General features: G+C 63.5%; 3 protein-coding genes across 3 annotated transcripts; 1 reads left to right on the forward strand and 2 right to left on the reverse strand.

Annotated features, from left to right (window-relative positions):
* Positions 1 to 2,953: 2,953 nt before the first annotated feature.
* IL17C (interleukin 17C) lies at positions 2,954 to 4,262 on the forward strand (the record flags this gene model as incomplete). Its single annotated transcript, XM_082677843.1, has 2 exons — positions 2,954 to 3,567; positions 4,001 to 4,262. The coding sequence occupies 2 exons, from the start codon at positions 2,954 to 2,956 to the stop codon at positions 4,260 to 4,262; spliced, it is 876 nt and encodes a 291-aa protein (XP_082533969.1).
* Positions 4,263 to 6,702: 2,440 nt separating this feature from the next.
* Positions 6,703 to 14,064, reverse strand: CYBA (cytochrome b-245 alpha chain). Its single transcript, XM_082677080.1, has 6 exons — positions 13,911 to 14,064; positions 10,541 to 10,610; positions 9,978 to 10,052; positions 9,684 to 9,767; positions 9,081 to 9,162; positions 6,703 to 7,115 (listed from the first exon to the last, which is right to left on the reverse strand). Exons 1-6 carry the CDS (start codon positions 13,966 to 13,968, stop codon positions 6,906 to 6,908), a joined length of 579 nt encoding a protein of 192 aa, XP_082533206.1. The 5' UTR covers positions 13,969 to 14,064; the 3' UTR covers positions 6,703 to 6,905.
* An 893-nt stretch (positions 14,065 to 14,957) lies between these two features.
* MVD (mevalonate diphosphate decarboxylase) lies at positions 14,958 to 21,659 on the reverse strand. The gene is made up of 10 exons (XM_082677533.1): positions 21,546 to 21,659; positions 19,500 to 19,570; positions 18,993 to 19,107; positions 18,568 to 18,714; positions 17,589 to 17,788; positions 17,426 to 17,500; positions 17,110 to 17,328; positions 16,835 to 16,950; positions 15,955 to 16,063; positions 14,958 to 15,610 (listed from the first exon to the last, which is right to left on the reverse strand). The coding sequence occupies exons 1-10, from the start codon at positions 21,613 to 21,615 to the stop codon at positions 15,530 to 15,532; spliced, it is 1,203 nt and encodes a 400-aa protein (XP_082533659.1). The 5' UTR covers positions 21,616 to 21,659; the 3' UTR covers positions 14,958 to 15,529.
* Positions 21,660 to 21,821: the final 162 nt, after the last annotated feature.

Raw genomic sequence — 21,821 nt, forward strand, 5'->3', positions numbered from 1 at the left:
TCAAGGACACAGAGCCAGAATCCACGACACCTTGGGTGACAGCCTGTCCCTGCATTCTGCACCCCAGCCGCTGGGCCCCACGAGCCAGCCGAGCAGTGATGGCCTCTGAAGCCAGGAGCCCGCAGGTGAGCGAGTCCCCCACGCAGGTGTCAGCACGCTGCCCCCCTGGCCCGGCTGACCAGCCAGCTCCTGTGCCAAAGGGCTGGGCTGACCTGGCTTCCCACGCCTGGGCTGCATCTACAGCCCTGGGTTCCCTGGACCAGAGCTGGGTTTAAACTAGCAGCTTGCCCTTTGCCATCTGGCGGCAGGGGTGTGTCCTGGGAGGGGTGAGAGTCACACCCCGAGCCAGCTCTCCCCCAGGTCTAGTGGAAAGAACAGTCCAGGCCAGGCGTGTGGGAAAAGGGAGGCTCTGTGCTATAATGGGTTCTCAGCATCTTTGCCCCCCAGGGGACGTGAGGGCTGAGGCCCTGCCAGGCGGTTAATATGCAAAGGTGGGAGTGATTCCCAGTTCCTCAAGCTTCTTTTCTGCCTACTGACCCCTGCCCCTCCCTCCAGCCCTCCTCCTCCACAGCTGCAGACCCCGACAGAGCCCCTCCCCTGCCTGTTTACATTCCTCCTTCCCACCCCGGGCCTTTGCACGCACTGCTCCCTGTTCCTGAACTGTGACCCAGCTGCACCTCACCCTTCCTCTCCCAGCTCAGGCCAGGCCTGCCCCGGCCCCTCATGCCTTCCCCTGTCTGCTGCGCCAGTGCTGCCTGGAGCTGGCCTCCTCGGGGGAAACTCTGGTGTGCTTTCCCCGAGTGTAAAGCAGAGGCAGAAAGCCCAGCCTCGGCCCTTCTGAGTTTTCTCATACTAACCCTCCTCGTCTTGAGGGAAGGGGAGCCACACCCCTCGGGCCGCCCTCCCCAGGCCAAGGCACCCTCCAGCTTCTAGAGTGCCCGTCTCTCCTCCTCTCGCTCTTGAACGGGTGAAAAAAAAAGATTTCATTTTTTCAGTTTGTAACTTTCCTAACTCAAACGTGAAGTGTCGTCTCCAGCGTCATGACTGAGTACATTGAACTAGTGGGCAGCTCAGTTCAGTGAAAATCAAGTTCCTGTGGGTTTCGTACGCCTGCTGGTGACTTACAGCCGCTGCCAGCCCCCTCCCCGCAGCGCCAGCCCTGTGCCCCCGGTTCCCTCAAGGCCTGGGCCTCCACCCTCCTCTCGCTCTCTGCCAACCGTCCAGCTCCCCCCGTGACGGCTCAGCCAGCGCCTCAGCCCCTGCGGGCCCATCAGCCCCCACCGGGAGGAGGAGCTGGGCGGGAGGGGGCTCAGGCCCTGGGTCAGCGGGCAGGGACCCCTGCCTCGGGCAGCCACCCTTGAGGGGCCGTGGACAAGCGTGAGGCGAAGGGGTCGTTCCCGACGGTGCAAAGTTTGGGGAGCACGAGAAAACTGGGCTGTGTCCTAGGTTGACTGTGGGCAGGACTGCCTGGGGCCCCATGGTCGAAAAGGCCACGCCACAGGAGGGAAGGGGGAGAGGGTGTTGCCACCCCCACTTCAGACGGGACTGCGGCCTGCCACTGGGCTTCCCTCTAGGACGGGGGAGAACTTCGAGCCTGGAGCTGGCAGGGCCTGGAGCAAACCCCTCCTGCAGGCCACGTCCCCAGCCCAGGCCCGCTTGGGCTGCTCGGGCTCCGAGCCACAGGCAGGGCCACCCCAGAGGCACTGAGGGACTGGCCCTGGTGAGTGTCCCTGTGGTTCCTGTGTTTCTGCCTTCCTGCCCTGGCTCTGTCCTTTTCTCTCTGCCCCGCCTTCCATCTGTGGTCTCTGCATTTGTCTGAGTCTCCCTAGATCTCTGTGCCTGTCTCCATCCATCCCTCCTCCCCTACCTCCATCCACCACCCCCCCCTCTCTGTGCCCCTCCGTCCCCTTTCTGCATCTCTCCAGACAGGGGGACTTGGGAACTTGGTCGAATGGGTGTGGTCTGGGGGCAGAGATGTGGTGGTTGTGCTTTGAGGGGCGGAGCCATCCAGGGCGCCTCCTCCAGGACGCCCTCCAGCCTTCCTCCTGCAGCTGCCTTTCCAGTGTTGCCTAACCCTGTACCGGTGTGCTTGCCTCAGCCGCCCGCAGGAATGAGGCAGTGCTGGGCTCCGCCCTGTCCTTCCGTGGGTGCCGGGGACTCTGAGGCCGGGCGGGCCACCAATGCACGCAAAACAGCTCGAGCTTGTAGTGAGGAAGGAGGCGCGAGGCCCGGCCCCGGGGTTTGTCCCCGCCTTGCCCACCCAGAGACATAGAAAATGCTGACGCTCCGCCCCTTGGCGTAGGGACCCCTGAGCCTTTCACTTCTGAAGATCCTTGGGGGGGCCCCAGCCCCACGAAGGCAAGGACACTTCCCCTTGGATTCCCCCCAGGGGCCAGTGCCAGGCATGGGTGCCCCCTCCGCTCACTCTGCGAGGGCAGCTGCACGCCTGGGGACAGGGCAGGTCCACTGCGCGGTGTCCCTGCCCTGGAGGGGATCACACTACCTTTGGGGCCGAGGCAGGAGGAGGGGACGGGAGAATCAGCCCTGGGGGAGGACTGGGCAGTGGCGCAAAGTGAGCACGCTCTCGCCTCAGGTCACCAGGTCCAGACAGCAAAAACGTACAAGGGGTTAGGACTTGGCACTTGGAGAAGGTTCGAGAGTTCCTGTCACACGGGAAAGACCGTTCTGAGCCCCATCGGCAAGTGCTTGGCCTGGGGTAGGGTCCCTGGAGATGGGGGAGAGGAGGGCGACTGGGTCCACCCTGTCCTGGAGGGGAGGGGACAGTTGCAGGGAGGGGAGGAGGAAGCAAGGCCAGGCCCTTCCCGAGGAGGGAGGGTGCCGGATTTTCCCCAGGCGTGGCCCGGGGTATAAAGGGCGCCGCAAGCCGGCTGCAGCCAGGGCAGCCACGGGTACGCCGCGACCGCCAGGTGCCCGGAACCCAGCCCCCGCTGCGATGGTGAGCCGCTCCTCTCCCCGCCCTCCAGCCTGGACGGTGCCGCCCGGCCTGCCGCCCGACACCCAGGCTGAGGACGTGGCGGCAGGGTCCAGGAAGCCGCCCAAATCTGGGGGCAAAAGGGAGCCAGGAGCCCAGACCCCCCCGGGCCTCCGTTTCCCGACCTGTAGAGGGAGGCTACGTCCCCCTGCCCGCTTTCCACAGGGAGCAGAGCCCGCGGCGGGCAGGGCGGGGCCCCTCCCCGGGGCGCCGCTGACCCCCCACCGCCTGGTCCACCAGCCGCTCCGTGTCCTCCTGCTCCTGCTCTGGCCGCCCACCAGCCTGGCTCTCCACAGCCCCCCACTCCGGCCAGGGGCCCGCACCCACACAGCCGGGACCCCGCGCTGCTACTCGGCGGCGGAGCTGCCCCTGGGCCACACCCCTCCCCACCTGCTGGCTCGAGCGGCCAAGTGGGAGCAGGCGTTGCCGGTGGCGCTGGTGTCCAGCTTGGAGGCGGCGGGCCGCAGGGGCCGGCACGCGGGATCGCCGGCCGGGAACCAGTGCCCCGTGCTGCAGCCCGAGGAGGTGCTGGAAGCTGACGTCCACCAGCGCTCCATCTCGCCCTGGAGATACCGGTGAGAGCAGGCCGCTCTGGGCACGGGCCCCTGGGCCCCCCCAAGCCTCAGCGCTCTCACATGCTGACCTCCGGCCGGCCCGCCCCACCACTGGGAGGTCAAGGCTCCCCCGCGAGCTGGTCCTCGCCCAGTGTCTCAGCCCTCAGCCCAGACCTCAGACACCAGGGTCCCCCGGGAAAATTTGGGGGGCCCCATTTGAGTTCTTGCAGGGGTGGGGCTGGGACTGGCAGGGAGAGAGGGGGACTTCTGGGCTCTGGGAGGGCCATGGGGCACACGCACAGTCTCACTTCCTGGGCACCAGCTGCGTGCCAAGCCCTCCCAGCGCCCCATACCTCCCACCCTGCGGCCCGGAGCCGCCCTGAGAGCATGGGGCAGCCGCGGGCAGGGAAGGGGGCGCCCGCCCGGGCTCGCTTACACCCCGCCTGTCCCTCAGCGTGGACACGGATGAGAGCCGCTACCCCCAGAAGCTGGCCTTCGCCGAGTGCCTGTGCCGGGGCTGCATCAGCGCCAAGACAGGCCGCGAGACGGCTGCGCTCAACTCGGTGCCGCTGGTCCAGAGCCTCCTGGTGCTGCGCCGTCGGCCCTGCTCCCGGGATGCGGCGGGGGTGCCCACGCCCGGGGCCTTCACCTTCCACACCGAGTTCATCCGAGTGCCCGTGGGCTGCACCTGTGTCCTGCCCAGGTCGGCCCGGTGATCACTGGCTCGGCTCCTGGACTGGCCTCCAGGGACGCCCCTCCTATTTATGTGTATTTATCGGGTATTTATGTGCCCCCCTGGGGCCCTGGGTGGGTACCGAGGCTCCAGGCCTCTGCTTTGAGACCTGGCCTGGGAAGGGCCCAGCCCCCGGTGCCTGGGGGATGACCCTGTGCTGGGCAGCCCCCAGCTGGAGAGGCAGTTTATCCTTTGACAGACACAGCTGGGCTAGAAGGAACATTCTCACTCTTCTGGAACTTGCTAAAACACCTACAGAAAAGGGAAAAGGTGTGCTGATGGCCACCTCCACTTCCTGGCCTCCTGGGCTCCCCTCACCCCAGCCCCCCCGGGAGGAACAAGCACCCCTGTGTTTCTAAGACAGCTATTTATTTTACACGTGAATACGCGTTGTCTCACGGCTAAACAGTATCTCAGAGCACAACACTGGCTGGCACAGAGGGCAGTGGGTGAAGCCACTCTCTCACCCTCTACGCTGCCTGGTCGTTAACACCCAGCTGGTCCCCCAGGGGCAGCCACTGGCCCAGATCGTGGTGTGTCCTTCTAGGAAGGTCTATGCATGGACCCAGGTGCACCCAGGGCGGGGTTATGTTTTAACAGAGTGGAGCCCAGGTGTGCCCCGCTGGCCATGCAGTAGCTCCCGGGTCTGGCGATGGGACTCATTCCCAAAGCCCAGCCCTCTCCCCACAGACGTGGGTGTGGCCCCTGGGGACTACCTCCCTACCCCATGGACAGGTGTTCTGGGGTGACTTCCCGGGGGTCCGCTCAGGGGGACATGTCTCTGTAGCCTGGCTGAGTCATGCTCCCCCAACCCCAGCAGAGGCCCAGGCAGCTCTGGAAACCCCCTTGGGCTTCTGTCCACCACGGGTGACCTGCCAGACGAGGGGCAGCCAAGCTAACGGGCACCTCCCAGCTCAGGCACCCAGCCAGCCACCTGAGAACCACCTGACCTATCACGACAGAAGGTCCTGGCTCAGAGCACGTTTTGGGGCAATGAGTTTAGGGGCCCAGGAGTGCGTGGCCTCAGCAGTTCTCGATCAGCTACGATGCCCGCTTTGGAGCCTCAGTCCCCACACCTGTGACGCACGTCAGCTCTAAGGGCTGTGGGGCTGCAGGGCAGTTGTCTGCACCCCCCTGCCACTTTCACCTGCTGATTGACACCTACTGTGTGTAAGGCCCAGGAAGAGGGGAGGGGTCTCAGAAGGCTACCCGGAGGAGGTAACCTTTATCTTGAGCTTGGAAGGAGTCTTCAATCAGCACTTACAGAGTTTCTGCCCTGTGCCCAGGACCAGGATCAGAGCTGTGAACAAAATGGATAGCTCCCCACCTGCCCCGTGGGTGACCGACCACCACGGCCCCATCAGCGAAGCCCTGGGCCGGTTGGTGGTGAAGGGATAAGGGAAGGGAGAGGGGCTGCAGTGGTGGCCACCTGGGCACCACCTGAGTGGCCATCCGGGGCCCAGTGCTCCAGGCAGAGGGGATGGCCTGTGCAGAGGCTGAGAAGGTGGCCTGCCTGTGCCCGGGGGGCAGTGTGGCTGGAGCCCAGTGGACGGGGTGACAAGGGCCACAGCAGGTGCGGGCGGGGGCCGGAGACAGTGTCCGTCCTGGGCTATGGGAGCCTGTGGGCTCCGAGCCGGGCACCGGGCGGGACAGGGCAGTGCTGGGAGTGGTCTGGGAGTGGGGGCGGAGGAACGGTGGGCCGACTGGATTTATGCTGAAGACGAAGCGTGTTGGCTGACAGGCAGTGTGCCCTCCAGGCCAGAGGTCCCTAGAGACCCCCAGCTCTGAAAGTGTGAGAGCAGGAAGCGAGCGATTTAAGGGCTTTTCCAGACTTCGGGGGAGTGGGTGCCGGGGAAGGAAGGGGCTTCCCAGGCTGGGGTGTGAGCTGAAGCCAGGCAAAGCTTCGGGGCCACAGGGGCTCCTGGGCCCGCCATGGCTACTGTGGTGTGTGTGCGGTGTGTGCGCGGGGGCATGTATGGTGTGTGGGTGTGTACGTGTTAACCGAACCCACTTTGGGTTCACTCACCCGCTGATGACTCCCCCACGCTCCCTCCCTCCCTCCGTCTGTCTATAAAAGCCTTTCCCTGAAAGCCACCAGGGAGTTGGGGGCTTTGGAGCACGAGCTGCCCGGACTCCTTGCTGGTGCCTGCAGTAAACCCCGCACCTGCCTTCACCACAGCACGTGTCAGCAGACTGGCTTTGCTGTGCACGGGTGAGCAGACCCGAGTTTGGTTTGGTAACGATTTTGGCGACCTGGCTGGGGCGGAAGTCCCAAGTGGGCACCTTGCCCACGGCACACTGGCCCCAGGGTGGTCCAAGGGGTGCTGCAGCAGGTGAGTCCTAGCAGGTCAGGGAGCTGGGGGGACACACACACCCTCCCCCCAGACCTGAGACGTTCTTTTCCAGAGTAGAAACACAAACAGTTGGAATTCCAGATACGTGTTTCGTGGAACAGGCGATGCACTGAGATCCCAGTGCCCGTGAGGAAGATGACAGCCCTGTTGCCGGTGAACCTGAAGGAGTCTGCAGAAAAGGGGGTGCCCTGGGCTGGGGGCTGCCCACCCCCACCCGTCTGCAGGAGAAGCCCTCGAAGCTTTGGCGGGATGGGAGTGGCTCGAGGCCCTGGTCACACGACCTCATCAGTCACCGGCATGGGGTTTTCCTGGGGGCCACCCCCAGGGACCCCTGCCACCTCCTCCTCACTCGGCTTCTTGCGGGCCTCGGCTGGTGGCCGGGGCGGGGGGTTGCTGGGTGGCTGCTTGATGGTGCCCCCCACCTGCGGCCGCTCCTTGGGCTTGGTCTCGATGGGGGTCCAGTGCTCCCCGTGGATAGCCGCCTGCAGGACATGGAGGGGCTGGGCTGGGGTCCTCCCAGGCCGCCCTGCCCCGCCATACGGCCTCCCCGCCCCTGCGCTCCCCCACCCCCGCCAGAAGCCAGGACACGACCGAATTCAGTGAGACCTGAGGGGACTGGAGCTCAGAGAGGTTATTTGATGGGCCTGAGGCCACACAGTCAGAACCCAGCTATTTCACCACAACACAAGGGGCCCCACAAGGGCGAGGGGTGCTGAACCCCGGGGCTCCTGAAAGATCCCCTGGAGGCAGCTTCCAGGTGCACAGCCCAAGACCAGCCTTCTTCCCAGGGACTAAGGGCCAGGAGCAGGCCAGAAGCCCAGGCCTGAGTGGCCATGATGCTGAACTGAGGCCGGCAGCTCTGGGTGAGGCGGGTGGGGAGAGGCCCAGGAGGGTGGCCAGGGAGGCCCGGGGCCCAGGTGTGTTGAGGAGGAAGAGTGCACGGCCCAGGGAATTTGCTGAAATGCAGACTCCAGGGCCAGAGGCCAAGCGGACCTGAGAACGTGTATCTTTCATTTTGTCTCCCCTAATACATTAGTTGATACAAAAAATATGTGACAGCATATACTTTATGAAGCATAAGAATAAAGTGAATTTCTAGAATCACGCCTGCTAAGTTAAAAACTAGAACGCTGGGGCTTCCCTGGTGGCACAGTGGTTAAGAATCCGCCTGCCAATGCAGGGGACACGGGTTCGAGCCCTGGTCTGGGAAGATCCCACAGGCCGTGGAGCAGCTAAGCACGTGCACCACAACTACTGAGCCTGCGCTCTAGAGCCCGCGTGCCACAACTACTGAAGCTCACGAGCCACGACTACTAAAGCCCGTGAGCCACAACTACTGAAGCCCGCACGCCTAGAGCCTGTGAGCCACAAAGAAGAGTAGCCCCCGCTCTCTGCAACTACAGGAAGCCCGTGTGCAGCAACGAAGACCCGACGCAGCCAAAAAATAATTAAGAGAAAAAAAAAACCCAAAGGAGAACACTCTATCCCAGAAGGTAAAACTAGAAAGTTGAAGGAAAAGAATGGAGGAAAATATGGCATATGGGCAGGAAAAGCCATTTTTAAAAAGCACAAACTATAAAGCAAATAAATATATTAGACAGACAGACTTCTGCTCAGTGAAGAATTCACGGACAAAGTTAGATCCTTAATAGAGAAGGAGGAAGTACCCACAGTGGCTAAAACTTACAGAGGATTCACAATTAAAATACACATGACACTCCTGCAAACTAACAAGAAAAAGACAAAACCCCCGTAGGAAAATGGGCAAAAGGTCTGACCAGGCAGCCTAGAAGCACTGAGACAGCTGGAGCAAATGAGGCGGCGGCCAGCTCGTCATCAGCGGAGCAATCAAGTCGAAATCATCAGGCCCTGTCGGCCTGACTGAAGCTGGTGGCCGTGGTGGGGCTGGAACCGCGGCTCGGCGGGTCAGGGGCACCACGCGCAGGAGAACAGCGAGCGTCCGGCAGCCTGCGCCTGGTGGGGCCCCCGCCCCATCCCTGCTGCCCCCTGCCCTGCCCAGCCTCACTGACAAGGGGCCCTTTGCGTAACCTGGACTCCAGGCAAACCCAGCCCCAAGGGTTTTGCACATGGCATCTGCCCTGCTCACGAGCTCCTGACGGCATCCCGAACTGGATGAGAAACCTTTGAGCAGCGGATCCCAGTCCAGGCCGGGCCTGCCGGCCGTGTGACCTGGGCCAGCCACGTCCCCTCTCTGAGCTTCCGCCGCTTGTCTGTGAAGTGGGGGCCCCACCTCCCACCGCGCAGGGCTGCAGCGCAGGTTACAGAGGACGTAGGGGAACGGCCAGCACGCTAGATGGGCCAGAATGGAGGCTACATTGGAACTGTCCCCACGACGTGAGCAAGGACACGGGCTTGGCCTGCAGGGCCAGCCACGGGGCCAAGGCTGTCAAGGACCGGCGGGGCTGACCACGGAGGACGCTACTCACCAGCAGGTAGATGCTGCTTGCGATGGCCAAGCAGGCTGTGCCCAGGATGGTGGCGAGCAGGAAGCCAGCAGGTACCGACAGCCTGGGGAGGGGGTGGAGGACGGAAGACAGTCAGAAGGGGGGTCTGCAGCCCCAGGCCTTGGTCAGAGACCACAGGATCTCAGGACAAAGCCCCCAGGACCTTGAGCGGAGGGGATGCCCACTGCTGCCCAGGCTGGGCTTCTAACTTCGGCCCCGGAGCTGTTCTCTGCCTGGTTTGCACAGGGCAAACCGGGCAGACATAGGGGCAGGGCGCTGGGCCCCCCGCCGCCACCCAGGGAGGAGGCCCAAGCAGCTGCAGGGGCGCTGCGCGTGGCGGTCTCCCCGGCGGCGACCACCAGACTCATTGTGGGACGGCTGAGCAGAACCGCCCAGCTGAGCCCAGTCAACCCCAGAACACTGATTATTCCTGACTTAAGCTACCAGGCTGGGGTGAATCATTACCCTGTAAGTAATGACAGATACAGGTTTAGGGAACCTCTGGCAGAGCCCGGGAGGGGCCTAACTTGACGCCAGCAGTCCTCTGCCGGCGGTGCTGGTGATCCCAAGTGGGCAGAGACTCACCCGAGGTGAAGGAAGGCCCGGATGTAGTAATTGCTGGTGAGGGGCCCGAACACCTTCACCGCTCTGGTCAGGTACTTCTGTCCGCTAGGCAGAGGGAGGGAGGGGAGACAGACTGCGTCCAGCTCAGCACACCCCACCGCCCACCCCGGCCCAGAGCGCCCAGCTCTTCCTCCCAGGGGCCCAGGGGCTCAGCGGCTGGGCAGACACCCAGTGGGCTGGCGCTGGGGACAGGACCAGGCTCCCGCGTGGTTACGGCTCCTGGGGAGGCCGCCAGGGCAGGGCGGGGAGACTCACCACCTCTCCATGGTGGAGCCCTTGCTCCTCTTACCCCGCGGGTACTCTAGCAGGCAGATCAACACACCTGCCGCTCTGAAGCTGCGGTTAAGGAAGAGCCCAGCTCAGCCTGAGGGGCCACAGTGAGCCCCCTTTGCTGATGAGAAAAGAGAGAGGTGCGGCCGCTGCCTGAGGTCATGCAGCTGGGAAACAGCTGGATGGGATTCCCATAGCTCTGGCCACTTTGCTGCCTCCTTTGCTGTCCTGTGCCCTCCCTCCCCCCATGCCTGCCTTGGCCTCCAGAGAGCCTGTAACAGCTGGGCCGGCGGGGGGAAGGGGGGACCCGGTCCCCTCGTGGATAGGCCCGGCCGGCTAGGGAGGGTGGCTGATAGACGGGGGTGTGGAGGGGATCCCGAGCATTCCCGAGGCCTCAGTGCCACCCTCAGGGGGCACTGACACCTCCCACCCCGCCAGGGCCCAGCCCGGTGGTCTGTCACCTCCCTGCTATGAGCCCCTCCTGCCTTCCAGGGGCAGCGGCATCTCTATCCCCCCGCCCCGACCTGGGGTGTGCAGCGGGAGGATACATGGAGTATGCGCCCAGGTACCACTGGGCAAACTGGCCGGCCGTGGCCACAATGCCCCCGGTGATGAGGACTGTGGACAGAGGAGAAGCAGGTTAGCAGGTGCCCCACCCCATGCCTGCAGGGGCTCCGGCCGCCCCCCTGTGCTCCCCCTCCCCCAGAGGGGCCACCAGTGCACCACAGAGCTGCCCTCTGTCCGCCACCGTGTTAGCCCAGGAAGGGGACCCAGGTGGGTGCAGCCCCTGGCCGGTGATGGGGAATGGCCGTAGGCAGAGGGGTCGGGACGCCTTCCCCTGGGAAGCAGCATTCGAGCCAGGGAGGGGCCTGAGGAGCTGCTGAGGGATGTGTGGGAGAGGAAAGGCCTGGGCTCCAGCCTGGACACACTCCTCAGGCCCCTGACCCTCAACACGCTGAGTGTTTGCTCGATGCATTTAAAGACTGCACTGTTGGTTGCTGACTCTGTACCGGCTGCGTGGACGTTCTCTCCCGGCTGGGGGTGTCCTGGACGCCCCCATTCATGTGTTTTGTCTCATGCAGTTCTGAGTGGACTTGGTCTCTCCAGCCCTTTACCTGCAGCCCCGTGTGCACCTGCCGCGAGCAAGCGTATCTCTGTCTTTCCTCCCCAGTAATCTTTTTCTTTTCTATTGCGGTAAAATCAGTGAACAGCTCAGTGCCGTGAAGCACATTCACATTGTTTTGACACCGTCACCACCAGCTGTCCCCAGGATTTCCAGTCATTTATTGAGGTACAATGATTACATAAAGTGCACAGACTTTTTACATGTGTGACCCCCTACGTGATCTCCCCGAATCAAGATTCCCGCCACCCCAGAAAGTTCCACGAGGGCCCTTTTTTTCTGAACCGAAGGTTTGTCCAGGCCCTTCCTGCGGTGGTTTGCGTGGAGCTCCAGCTCACTCTTTGTCTTGTTGGGTAGTTTCCTACTGTGTGATGTGTTTATCCATTCTCCCGTCTTTGGGATGCGTCAGTTGCTTCTGGTCGTGGGCTATAATGAATAAGCCGATAGAGCTAGATTCTTTATGGTTTAAGCAATCTGATAGTGAACTTAACACCTTTTATCGACTGTGCTTGCAGGTAACTTACTTCGCTCTCTTGTGTTTTCTCTTGAAGTAGCTTTTCTGTTGCTTCTTCTGCCTTCTGCTGACCTGATCAAACTTTAATTTTAAAATTCCTCTTCCTGAACCGCATGTGGACTTTAGAAGGTTTAACTTCAGTCTCACCCCAAACTACCCACGGTTATTAATGATTTACAGCCAGTGTCTTCACGCTGGCGCTGCCGTCCTTCTCTCTGGATCCAGCTTCGCTCTCGCTGTAGCACATCCTTCAGTAGTTCTTTCCGGTGACCTGAACTTCCTGGTCAGTGGGACCTGTGGCAGCCCCCCCCCCACCCCACGCGCAGTACAGGCCTGAGTTCCCAGCGGTTTTGTCTTGTTTGAGACTTTCTTCGTCCAGGCTCCAGTGGCAGATGGCACAGTTCCTTGCGGGGGATGATCTTTTGGTCTGTTTCTTCCCGGCTCTGGCCTCAGAATCTCACCGGGTAAAAGCCCTGACCCCTGGCGCCCCTCCCTTCGGCCCCTGAACCCTCATCATCTTCCGCAGGTGTCAGGCTCAGCTACGTTCATGTTCACGCTTGCTGTGCTGTCGGCGCCTCCCTGAGCTGCGGGAGGGAAGGGACATCTCCCCTGCATTGAGGCAGCACCATGGCCACTCGACCTGGGGGTGTAACTTCCTTGGCCTGGGCCTCTATCACTAGCAAGAGCCTCAGCTCCCATGGGGCTGTGGTCTCACGATGGGGGTGGAAACTTCAGCTAGTGGTGAGCAAGGTGAACACGGGCAGAGGTGCTGGCTGCGTCAGGCTGTGCGCTCTGGAAAGACTTCTCCGAAGCCGCTTCCGCAAAGGCCAGGGTGGGTGGGCCCCAGAGGACTAGAGGGCCAGGGGTGGAGCGGTCGGAATCGGAGGGGACATGGTCTGATTAGATGGGACTTTCTACAATAAAAAGGGCCCACGGGCTGCTGGGCCGCTCGTCGGGCCTGGCCTGGTCAGCCCGGAGGGCTGTAGTTAGTACTGAATCGGGAGGAAAAGTCAGCAAAAGGAGGAATTTGGAGCCAAAAGGGGGACCTTCTGACAAACAGCCCCTTCTGATGGTGGAGGAAGCTGAGCCATAGTCATTGCAGGGGGGGTGGTGGGGGGAGAGCACAGCTCTGGGCAGAAGCGAGGAGAGCCAGGTACTGACCCACTGAGTTCTCAGCCACTGAGACGCCAGAAGGGGGCCTGTCTGCCTGGGCACAAATCTTGGGGCTGGTGCCCCAAAGCTGCCCACCTCCCAAAATGCAACCTTACAATGCTCCCCTCCGCACCCAGCTCTGCCGGCTCCTCCAGTCCCCAGGATGGGCGTGGGGGCCTCGGGGTGGGTCCCAGGTAAGCAGGGGTGGGCTGAGACCCTCCTCATCACCGTATCCCCCAGTCCTCCCACCCGCCCACTCGGACTAGGTGTGAGGCCTTCCTGGGAGGGGCAGAGCCGTGAGCGGCTTCTTCTTGCTTCAGGCCTCGCCGCCTCCTGAGAGGTTCCTGCGTCTGTACAGCACGGGCTTCCGCCCCATGAGCGCAGGGCGGCGGGGTGAGTGCGCCGTCCCTCCCCAGAAGCAGCCGCAGGGAGCTGGGTGGGAGGAGGTCACATGGCTGTTTCCGGCCGCCTTGTGCAATGGCCTTCTGAGCAGACTCAGGCCTGGGCCCCAGAGACAGAGCGGTCGCCCCCCATGGGCCAAGTCCAAGGCCAGGAGGCAGAAGGAGCCCACCTCCACACCCCAGGACCCCTGGGGCAGGAGGGGCCAGTCCAGGCAGGGGTGGGTCAGGCCAGGTTTTCCCAACCCTGCTGGGCAGTGACTCTCCGGAAACCACCGGGGGCTAACGCTTCTTCCCCCGACTGTAACTTCCTCTTGTGACGGGGGGTGGGGGGGGGGTGGAAGAGTGAAGGGACAGAGGATGGGGTGTGGGTGTGCACGGGTCTGCAGGGGCAGGAGGGCCCTGGATCCCCCTCCCCAGCTCCAAGGCTCCTCTAGGAGGCTGCTGCCTGCTCCCAACACAGGCCCCCAGACTCCTTGCCGCTGGAGTCTCCAGTCTCAGGGCCCCCACCCCCAGGCCTCAGTTCCCACTTCCTGGCCTGCAGCGCAGGGTCTCTGGCTCCTCAGGACCCTCTCCCGCCTGCCCCCTCCCCCTTTCCTCGGCCATAGCCTGAGGCCTCCAGGCCCCCACTTCCCCAGCCCGGGCTCCAGCCTGGACTGCCGCGGCACCCCTCACCCCAGGCGCAGCCGCCCTCTGCAGCCCCGCCCCCAGCGCGGCAGCCCCCCACTCACTCAGGCCGGACGCCAGCGCCTGCTCGTTGGCCCACATGGCCCACTCGATCTGCCCCATGGTGGCGACCCGGCTCGGACACGGCTAAGGCACTTCGGATCCCGCGTCCTCAGAGCTCCGCCTGCCTCCCGCCCCGAGTCCCCCGAGTCCCCCGAGTTCCGGCGCCGCCCGGCCCCGCCCCGCCGCTGGCCCCGCCCCAGCCCCGGTTCCCCAGGTGGCAGGCAGGCCTGGGGGCAGGTGGGGTCCCGGTGCTCCCGGGAGCCGCGTCCCCCACCCCCGCCACGAGAGCCTGGGACCTGGAGCTCAGGAAGGGGCCCTACCCAGCCGGCCCAGGCCTTCCCCCGTGCAGACCCAGCCAGCTCGGCCGCGGTGGACTCGAGTGGGGGCGGGGCTTCCAGCCAGGACCCCTGAGCCTCGTGTCAGCGCAGGCCCAGCCTCCGCCTCATCTGGCCCTGGGCTAGCGCGGGTGTGGACAGGTGTGGCCTCTGCAGGCAACCCTTTGCTCAGAGGCTAATTTGGGAGGGGTGGTGCTGAGAGTGTGGGAGGCTTCAGGGAAAATCCGGAGTGCAGGAGTGCTGGGCAGTCCTCTCACCTCCCTCCTCTGACCCCCCTTCAGGGTCAAGGTCAGAGCGCTCAGATGCCCTCCCTCTCCTCCCCGCAGCTGGTTAGGACAATGGGGAGGGGTGCGAAAGGGGAGGTCACTCAGCTCAGGAATGGAGAAGCTCACTTGGAGCGAGGGCTCTCGTCGCAGACCCACAGCTTCGGGCTGAGTAGGGGCTCCTGCCCGCAAAGCCGCTTCCCACCTCCCTTCCTGGACGGAGCTTAGAACCAGGCCCAAACCGCGTCCCCAGCCCGTCAGCCTGAGTGACCACGTCCACCACGGTGGTGGCCATGGCCATGGGGCAGGGTCAGCTGAGCAGCCTATTATGTGGCTGGGCAACAGAGGGCGAGCTGGGGGCAGAAGTCGAGTCCCCAGCCCCATCTCCCGCCGCGCCCTCCCAGCCCCCTCGGTGAGCTCTGCCTGGACCAGGAGAAAGCATGCTCGTCAAACTGCCTTTACTGCGGCCTTGGCGCTGCTCCCCGGTCCCCACAGACACAACACTGGTCTTTCTGTGAAGACACCCTGTACCCACTCGGGGGCCTGGGCTCAGGGCCAGGCGGAGCACTTCACAGGGGTGTCCTGAGGTCGCACCCTGTGCGGTGGCCCGTGCTCCAGCTCCGAGGGGGGACCCCTGACACGCCGTCATCTCCAGTGGTCAAGCTGCTGTTGGGGGCAGTGGGCGTGACCCCCGAGTTCAGGGCCAGAGCCCTTTATTGGCGATGCACCGGCAGCTTCCCACTGGCCGGCTCGGTCCCCCAGTGCTTGGATCCGGAACCAGGCTCCCATCTCAGCAAGGTGCTGGGCGCAGGTCGGGGAAAGGTGAGGCACCTGGCGGCCCCGCTCCTGACCGCCTGGGCACCTGCAGGCGTCGTCCCACTGTCCAACTCGGCCACAGCCCAGAGCCAGGCGGCCACGCACAAATCCCAACAAGCACGGCCGGGCAGCCGCCACACCCGGTTCCCAGTCCCAGCAAAGCGGCCTCTTCTCCCAGCGGTGGCCAGGGCTCCGTCGAGGAGGCGGTCAGGCGGCTGCCTTCGGCAGACCATCGGGACCCAGGAGGTGAGCGCCAGGGTCATCCAGGACTTGAGGCCCGGGTCCCACCTAGGGGGGTGAGGAATCAACATCAGGGCAGGTGACAGGGAGCGACTCCCTTCCAGGAAGTGCCAGTCAGATAACACCCTGTTGGTGACGCCGGGCCCAGGGCCCAATCCTCCAGCACAGCCTCGGCCCCTCCGGGCAGACCTGGGGTGGACGGCAGAGGCCAAGGCCTGGGTGCACAGGTCACAGGTCTGGGAATTGGATGGATGTGGCGGAAAGCCCGGCCCTGCCACCCGAGTAGGGCCCCTGATCTGTTCTGGGGGTCCCCACATTCCAGACCCACCCTCCCCTCCCCTCAGCCTGGGGCTGAGCCCGCAGGGCACGTGCGGTGCGCGGCCAGGACTCACCTGAGTGGCAATGATGTATTTGATGCCGCCGGGGATGGGGTCCGTACCCAGCGCAGCCTTAAGCTCATCCGAGAGCGGGACAGGCTCCACGGGCAGCCCCTTCAGAAACCTAGGAGACAAGGCAGGACTGGACGGGGAGGGCAGGGATGGGGCATGTGCAGAACAGGCAGATCCGGGACGGAACACGAAGCGGCGGCCGGGGGCGGGGGGGTCGTGACTACCGACGGAGTCGGGGCCTCTGGGGCTGACGGACGAGGGTGCCCAGCACGTTCTTAATGCCCCGGGCTGTACACCGCAGAGCGGTTAAATGGTGCCTGACGTCACGAGCACTGACCAGGCACACAGACGCCGCGCGGGAAGGCCGAGGGCCTGGCGCCGTCGCTGAGGGGAGGGTTTCGGGAAAGCTCCACGAGGCTTTGCTGCCGCCTCTCACCCTGGCCCACGGCTGCTGCTGCGCCCGTTGGGGGACACAGCTTGAGAAGCAAAGGCCTCAGCTGACGCTCGGGTTGGTGTTAAACCTACAAACCACCCCCAGGGTGACCAGGGCGACGAGTCCTCGGTCGTGGGGCCGGTCCCACGTGGCGTGGAAGGTAGCACCCGGCTCTTCCCACCAGAAGTGGCACCGCCCCCCCTGGGTGGCAGATCAAAGGGCCCCACCCACACTTCCCGTGCCCCTCGCGGGCAGGCGTCCCCTCACTGAGAACTGGGTCCCTTAAACAGCGGCGAGGAAGAAATCCAGACGCCCCGCCGTCACAGGAGATGCGGGCGGCACGTGCGCACCCCGGGGCTGGACCGAGGGGAGTAGCGCCCGCGATCACACAGAGGCACACGTGGGACACACCGCCTGCCGTGGCCTCCCAGGAGGGGACCCACAACTCACTTGTCTCCGTTCAACTCGGGGGGGAAGCTGTGCCTCACGGCAGCCACAAACTCGGCCACACTGTCGTCCAGGGTGAAGATCACAGCGTTGGCGCCCGCGTCAAACGTGTACGCCACCTGGAACCACGAGGTCAGACCGGCTCAGACCAGCTCCCGGTGCCTGCTGGCCACCCGCTCGAGACGAGGGTGGGGGGCCGCGCAACCAAAACGAGAGCGAGAGGGAGATGCGGCCCCCGGAGGAGGGCTTGCGGCCCGGGGCGCCCCGCCCGCCCCTGCCTTGGTCTGCCCGTGGTGCGCGTTGAAGCAGTGCGCCAGCTGAATGATGCGCCGGGACGTGTCGTTGAGGTAGGAGATGGGCGGGAAGGTGTCCATGCAGGTGGCGTGGAACTGGTTGCTGTCCTTCATGGTCAACTGGCCGAAGGCCTGGAAGTCGCGCTCCCTGACGCAGCGGGTCATCTCGGCCATGCGTGCCGGCACCAGCGCCTCGGCCCGGAACTGCAAGGCAGGCGGCCTCTCCGTGAGCCGAGCAGAGCCACGGGGCCCGGCTTCCAAGCGCCCCGGGAGCCACCCGCCCAGCCGGCCGCGGCCTCACCCTGAGCAGGGCGCTGGTCTCCACGCTGGTCTGCATGCCCGCCGTGCTGCCCGTCGGCTTCTTCTCGGTGCTCACCTGTGGCGAGGGAGGGAGGTTTGCGCCACGCCCACGGCCCCGGGAGCTGCGGAGGCCCTCCCGCCCCCAGCTTGGCCCTCCAGCTCACCACGAGGATGAGGACACGGAGTTCCGGCCAGTGTGACTCGGGGGCCACCTGACGGGCGATGCTGTCCTTCCCGTCGGCCCGCTCCCCCATCTGCCACTCCACGAAGCCGCCGTACAGGCTGCGGCAGGCGCTGCCCGAGCCCCTGCGGGCCACTTCCGACAGGTCACTCTCCACGCCATAGACCCGGGCCAGGGCGTAGGCTGCAGGCAGTGATGGGGGCGGGGAGGCTCAGACAGGCTGGAGGGGCGCCGGCCTGTGCTCAGTGCCACGGGAGGGGGGCACTTGGGGGAAGGAGGCTCGGCCCCCAGCTCCACGGCTGGCATCCAGCACCCATGTGCTCACGCACTCAGCCTCCGCAGGGGGCTCTGGCGGGAGGGGAAGCCCCCTGGGGACTGGGAGGCCTGTGTGCCGAGGGGCCAGAGAAAGCTTCTCTGAAAAGCTCTGAGGGGTGCTGATCGAGGCAGGGCCCAAGCACAGAGGGCAAAAAGTGTGCATGCACGCCTGGGGCTGCTGGCAGCGCTGGGCACAGGGCCGGAACTGGTCAAGGGTCTGATGCCAGGATGCGGACCTGGGGGTCCACGAGGCAGGCCGTCTGCCCCCGATGCAGCCTGGCTCACTGGTCTTAGGCTACATGGAGGACGTGACTCAGCTGCCCACCTCTGTGGTAAGTGCCTTTGCCCCCAGCTTGGGGGTGGGGGTCCCTGCTGGAGAGTGAGCCAACAGAGAGGAGGGCAGAGCAGAGATTCAGAGGGAGAGATGGGTTCCCAGTAGGCCGTCTGAGAGCCTGGAGCTGGCCACAGCCCTTGGGATTCTGCTACGTAAGCCAAGAAACCATCCCCACTTAGTTTAAGCCAGTCTGAGGGGCGTTCTGTCACGCACAGGGTCCTATACACAGAGCTCAGCATTCAGACATATTGCACAGCCGAGGCCACGGCCCTATGCCTGGGGCACAGCACTGGGACCCATCCCGGGCACCCACCTAGGCAGGCGTAGCCTGCCGCTGAGGAGGCCAGGCCCGCGGCCGTGGGGAAGTTGTTCACCGAAGCCACGTGCACCTTGTAGCTGAGGCTGAGGGGCAGCGGGTCCTCGTGGCCGTCGCTCCTCCGCTTGCGGGCCAGGCGACGGACTGCAGGGACAGAAGACAGCGCCATGGGTAAGCATGGTGGGGACCGGCCTCTGTCTGAGCTCCACATGCAGACCTCCTTCTCGGGAGACCCCAGGCCCAGACCCAGCTGTGCTGACGGGCGTCCGCGGCCCCTGGGGCGTGGGGGAGGTACGGGGGGTGGGGTGGGGGGTGGCGGTGGCAGCGCCTTCTGTGCACTCGGACCCGCCCAGCACGAGGAAGGGGCACAGGGGAAGGAGCGGGCCTGGCCTGACCCCAGCATCCCCGGGGCCCCCACTCACTCTCCCTCAGGCAGGCCTGGAGGCGCGGCTGCCCCACGTCCTCTTCCCGGCCATTTAGCCAAATCCGGTCCTCTGTGAAGTCCCTGCTGATGGCGGCTGTTGTGGTGGTTTTTAACTGGGAAAGAAAGTGCAGGGCCTCCTGGGTGGCGGGCATCGGCCAAGCACCCCTCTCTGCAGGGGCCTTTCCGGCCCTGGTCCCTCCTGGGCGCCCACTCAGGGCAGTGGCTTTGCTGGAGGTGAAGGCCAAGGCGGGCCGGGCTCAGGCAGTGGGAACACCCCATGGGCGTCTACTACCCAAGGCACGGCCCATACTCCCATCTCCTGGCAGAGAATGCAGGGCAGGGACCTCCTAGGAGGGGGCCAGGCATGTGCATGCCTGTGCGCTGAGCACTCCTCACAGCGGGTGATGGGTCGAGCAGCATTCGTTGGCTGGGGATTTACCGCCACCATCTGTAAACAAAGGTTTTGTAAATATTTTTTCGGTGTGTATCTCCGGCCCAGGCTCACCTGATCCTGGTGCAACGTGACGCTCAGAGAGGAGTTGATGGGCAGGATCAGCTCCTCGTCTCGCTTTCCCCCTGGAACACATGGCCCACGGCAAAGCCAGTCAGTGTCCCAGCCCAGCAGACGGGCGCACTGTTGCTCCCGCCCACCAACGCCCCACCCCGCCCCACCCCTCCCCACCGCCACTGCCACCCCACAGCTCCCCAGCTGCCGGGACCCAGCTCTCTCACTGTACAATCTAAGTCCTCTTCCTGCTGTGCCCCCACCTTCAGGAAGCCCTCCTGGATTGCTCCCCCACTTCACTTAGCTCCCGAGAGCAGTGCTGGACCCCTTGCTTCACTGCTTCTTTCACTCATTCAACAAATAGCCGTGCTGAGTGCTCTGATTATAAGGCCCTTGCCTTTTCCTCCCAAACAGGAGCCCCAGTTACTGAAAACTCTTCAAATCTCCCTGTTCGTACCCCCTAGAGACAGCATTCCCCCCACTTCCGCTGAGCACTTCCACTCCTGTCATATCACAGCAAACACAGGAAACCTTCCAGAAAGTCCAAAATTTCAAATCCATTGTTAGGCACAGGTGCTGCACTTTTGTGCAGGATCTTTGGGGTGGCAGACAGTTACGGGACACAAGAAAGACGAATCGTGTTAGGTAATACAGGAAAGTCCAGAAGGATCCCCCATAAACACACCCAACTGGTTTCTGGCAGCTACTCGGAGGAGGAGGCACAGCCTCTTCCAAAAAGACTGCTGGGTCACTGGACATCCACCACTGAGCAGAGCTGAGCCCCACATCTCAGACCTTGGACAAAAAAGTCACTCAGAATGAATCACAGACTTAGATTTAAAACGTAAAATCCTAAAACTTCTGGGAAAAAACATAAACAGTCTTCAGGACATAGGACTAGGAAAGACGTCTCTGACTTGGTACCAAGGATGGAGAAGATGACCCACTGGGCCCTTTGAAAGACCCTGTTAGGAGGATGGAGAGAGAAGCTACACGGTGGGAGAGAATATCTGCAAAGCACACATCCAGCAAGAATTAGTATCTAAAATACAAAGCGAACTTTCAAAACTCAACGGTAAGAAGCAGACAATTCAGTTAGAATGTGGACGAAAGTCCTAAAGAGACATTTCACATAAGACTCTCAGAGAGCAAGCAGATGAGCACTGGGAGACCCGTTCAGCATCACTGAGCGGCAGGAGGACACAAACTAAAGCCACGGTGAGATGTCACCACACACCCATTAGAAGGGCTAAAATAACAGCTGGTGACAACACCGCATGCGGAAAAGCTGGATCACACCTACATCACATGTTGTTGGTAGGGATGAAAAATGGTACAGCCACGCAGGAAAAGTTTGTTTCTTTAAAAAACCAAACATGCAACCACCCTATGGCCCAGCAACTGTACTCCGGGCCATTTATCCAGAAAAATGAAAACTTACGTTCACACAAAAACCTGTACAGAAAAGTTTACGGCAGCTTTATTCAAAATTGACCCAAACTGGAAACAGCCCAGCTGCCTTGAAAGGGCATATGGCCAAGCAAACTGTGGCCCCTCTACGCTGGGGACGGAACAGGACAGAAGAACTGACTCCAAGATTCACCCGGGCGACTCTCCAGAAACTAGTGAGCAAGGAGAACGAATCCCAAGAGCATTCCTGAGACCAGAACCAGACAGACACGGAGAGCAGGTCGAGGTGGCAGAGTGGGCGTGACCATGGGAGCCAAGCCCCCGCGGGGACGCGCGTCCTGTATGGACTGTGTCTCCCGCTGTCTAGCCCCGCGGGGACGGATGTCCCGTAAGGACAGTGCCCCCAGGTGTCCCGGCTGCAGGTGGTGCCCAGCTCCGCGATCGCACTGCCCTGCCGGGTGGAGGGCGCGGCGGGTCCTCACACCTGCACGCGGACACACAATCTCATCCAGACGAGGGCCCAGCCCACCTGCCGCGGGCGGAGGACCCGGTCCACCGCCCAAACCGGCCCCTCCGAGCCTCAGTTTCCCCGTACGCAGGGCCCCCACATCCCGGGTCCCGAGGCCCGCCACTCACAGTACTTGATGACCGCGATGTTGACCGGCGCGGTGCAGGTCACCACCTCGAGCCGCTTCTCCGAGGCCATGGCCGAAAAACAGCGCGACCCCAGCTCCCGGCAGCAGGCCTTTCCGACCCGCGCCGCAACCAGCCCCACGATTGGTCCGCGTCGCCCCACCTGCTCGCGTGCCGCCCAATCAGCGGCGGGCCCTGTTCACGCTCCACTTCTCAGCCAATGAACGGGATCGGACGATGGACTGCCGAAGCTGAGCCCGCCCCCGCTGGCCAGCGGCC

The sequence above is a fragment of the Grampus griseus genome (assembly GCF_964374135.1).
Source record: "Grampus griseus genome assembly, chromosome: 19".
In the NCBI taxonomy this organism is placed as follows: domain Eukaryota; kingdom Metazoa; phylum Chordata; class Mammalia; order Artiodactyla; family Delphinidae; genus Grampus; species Grampus griseus.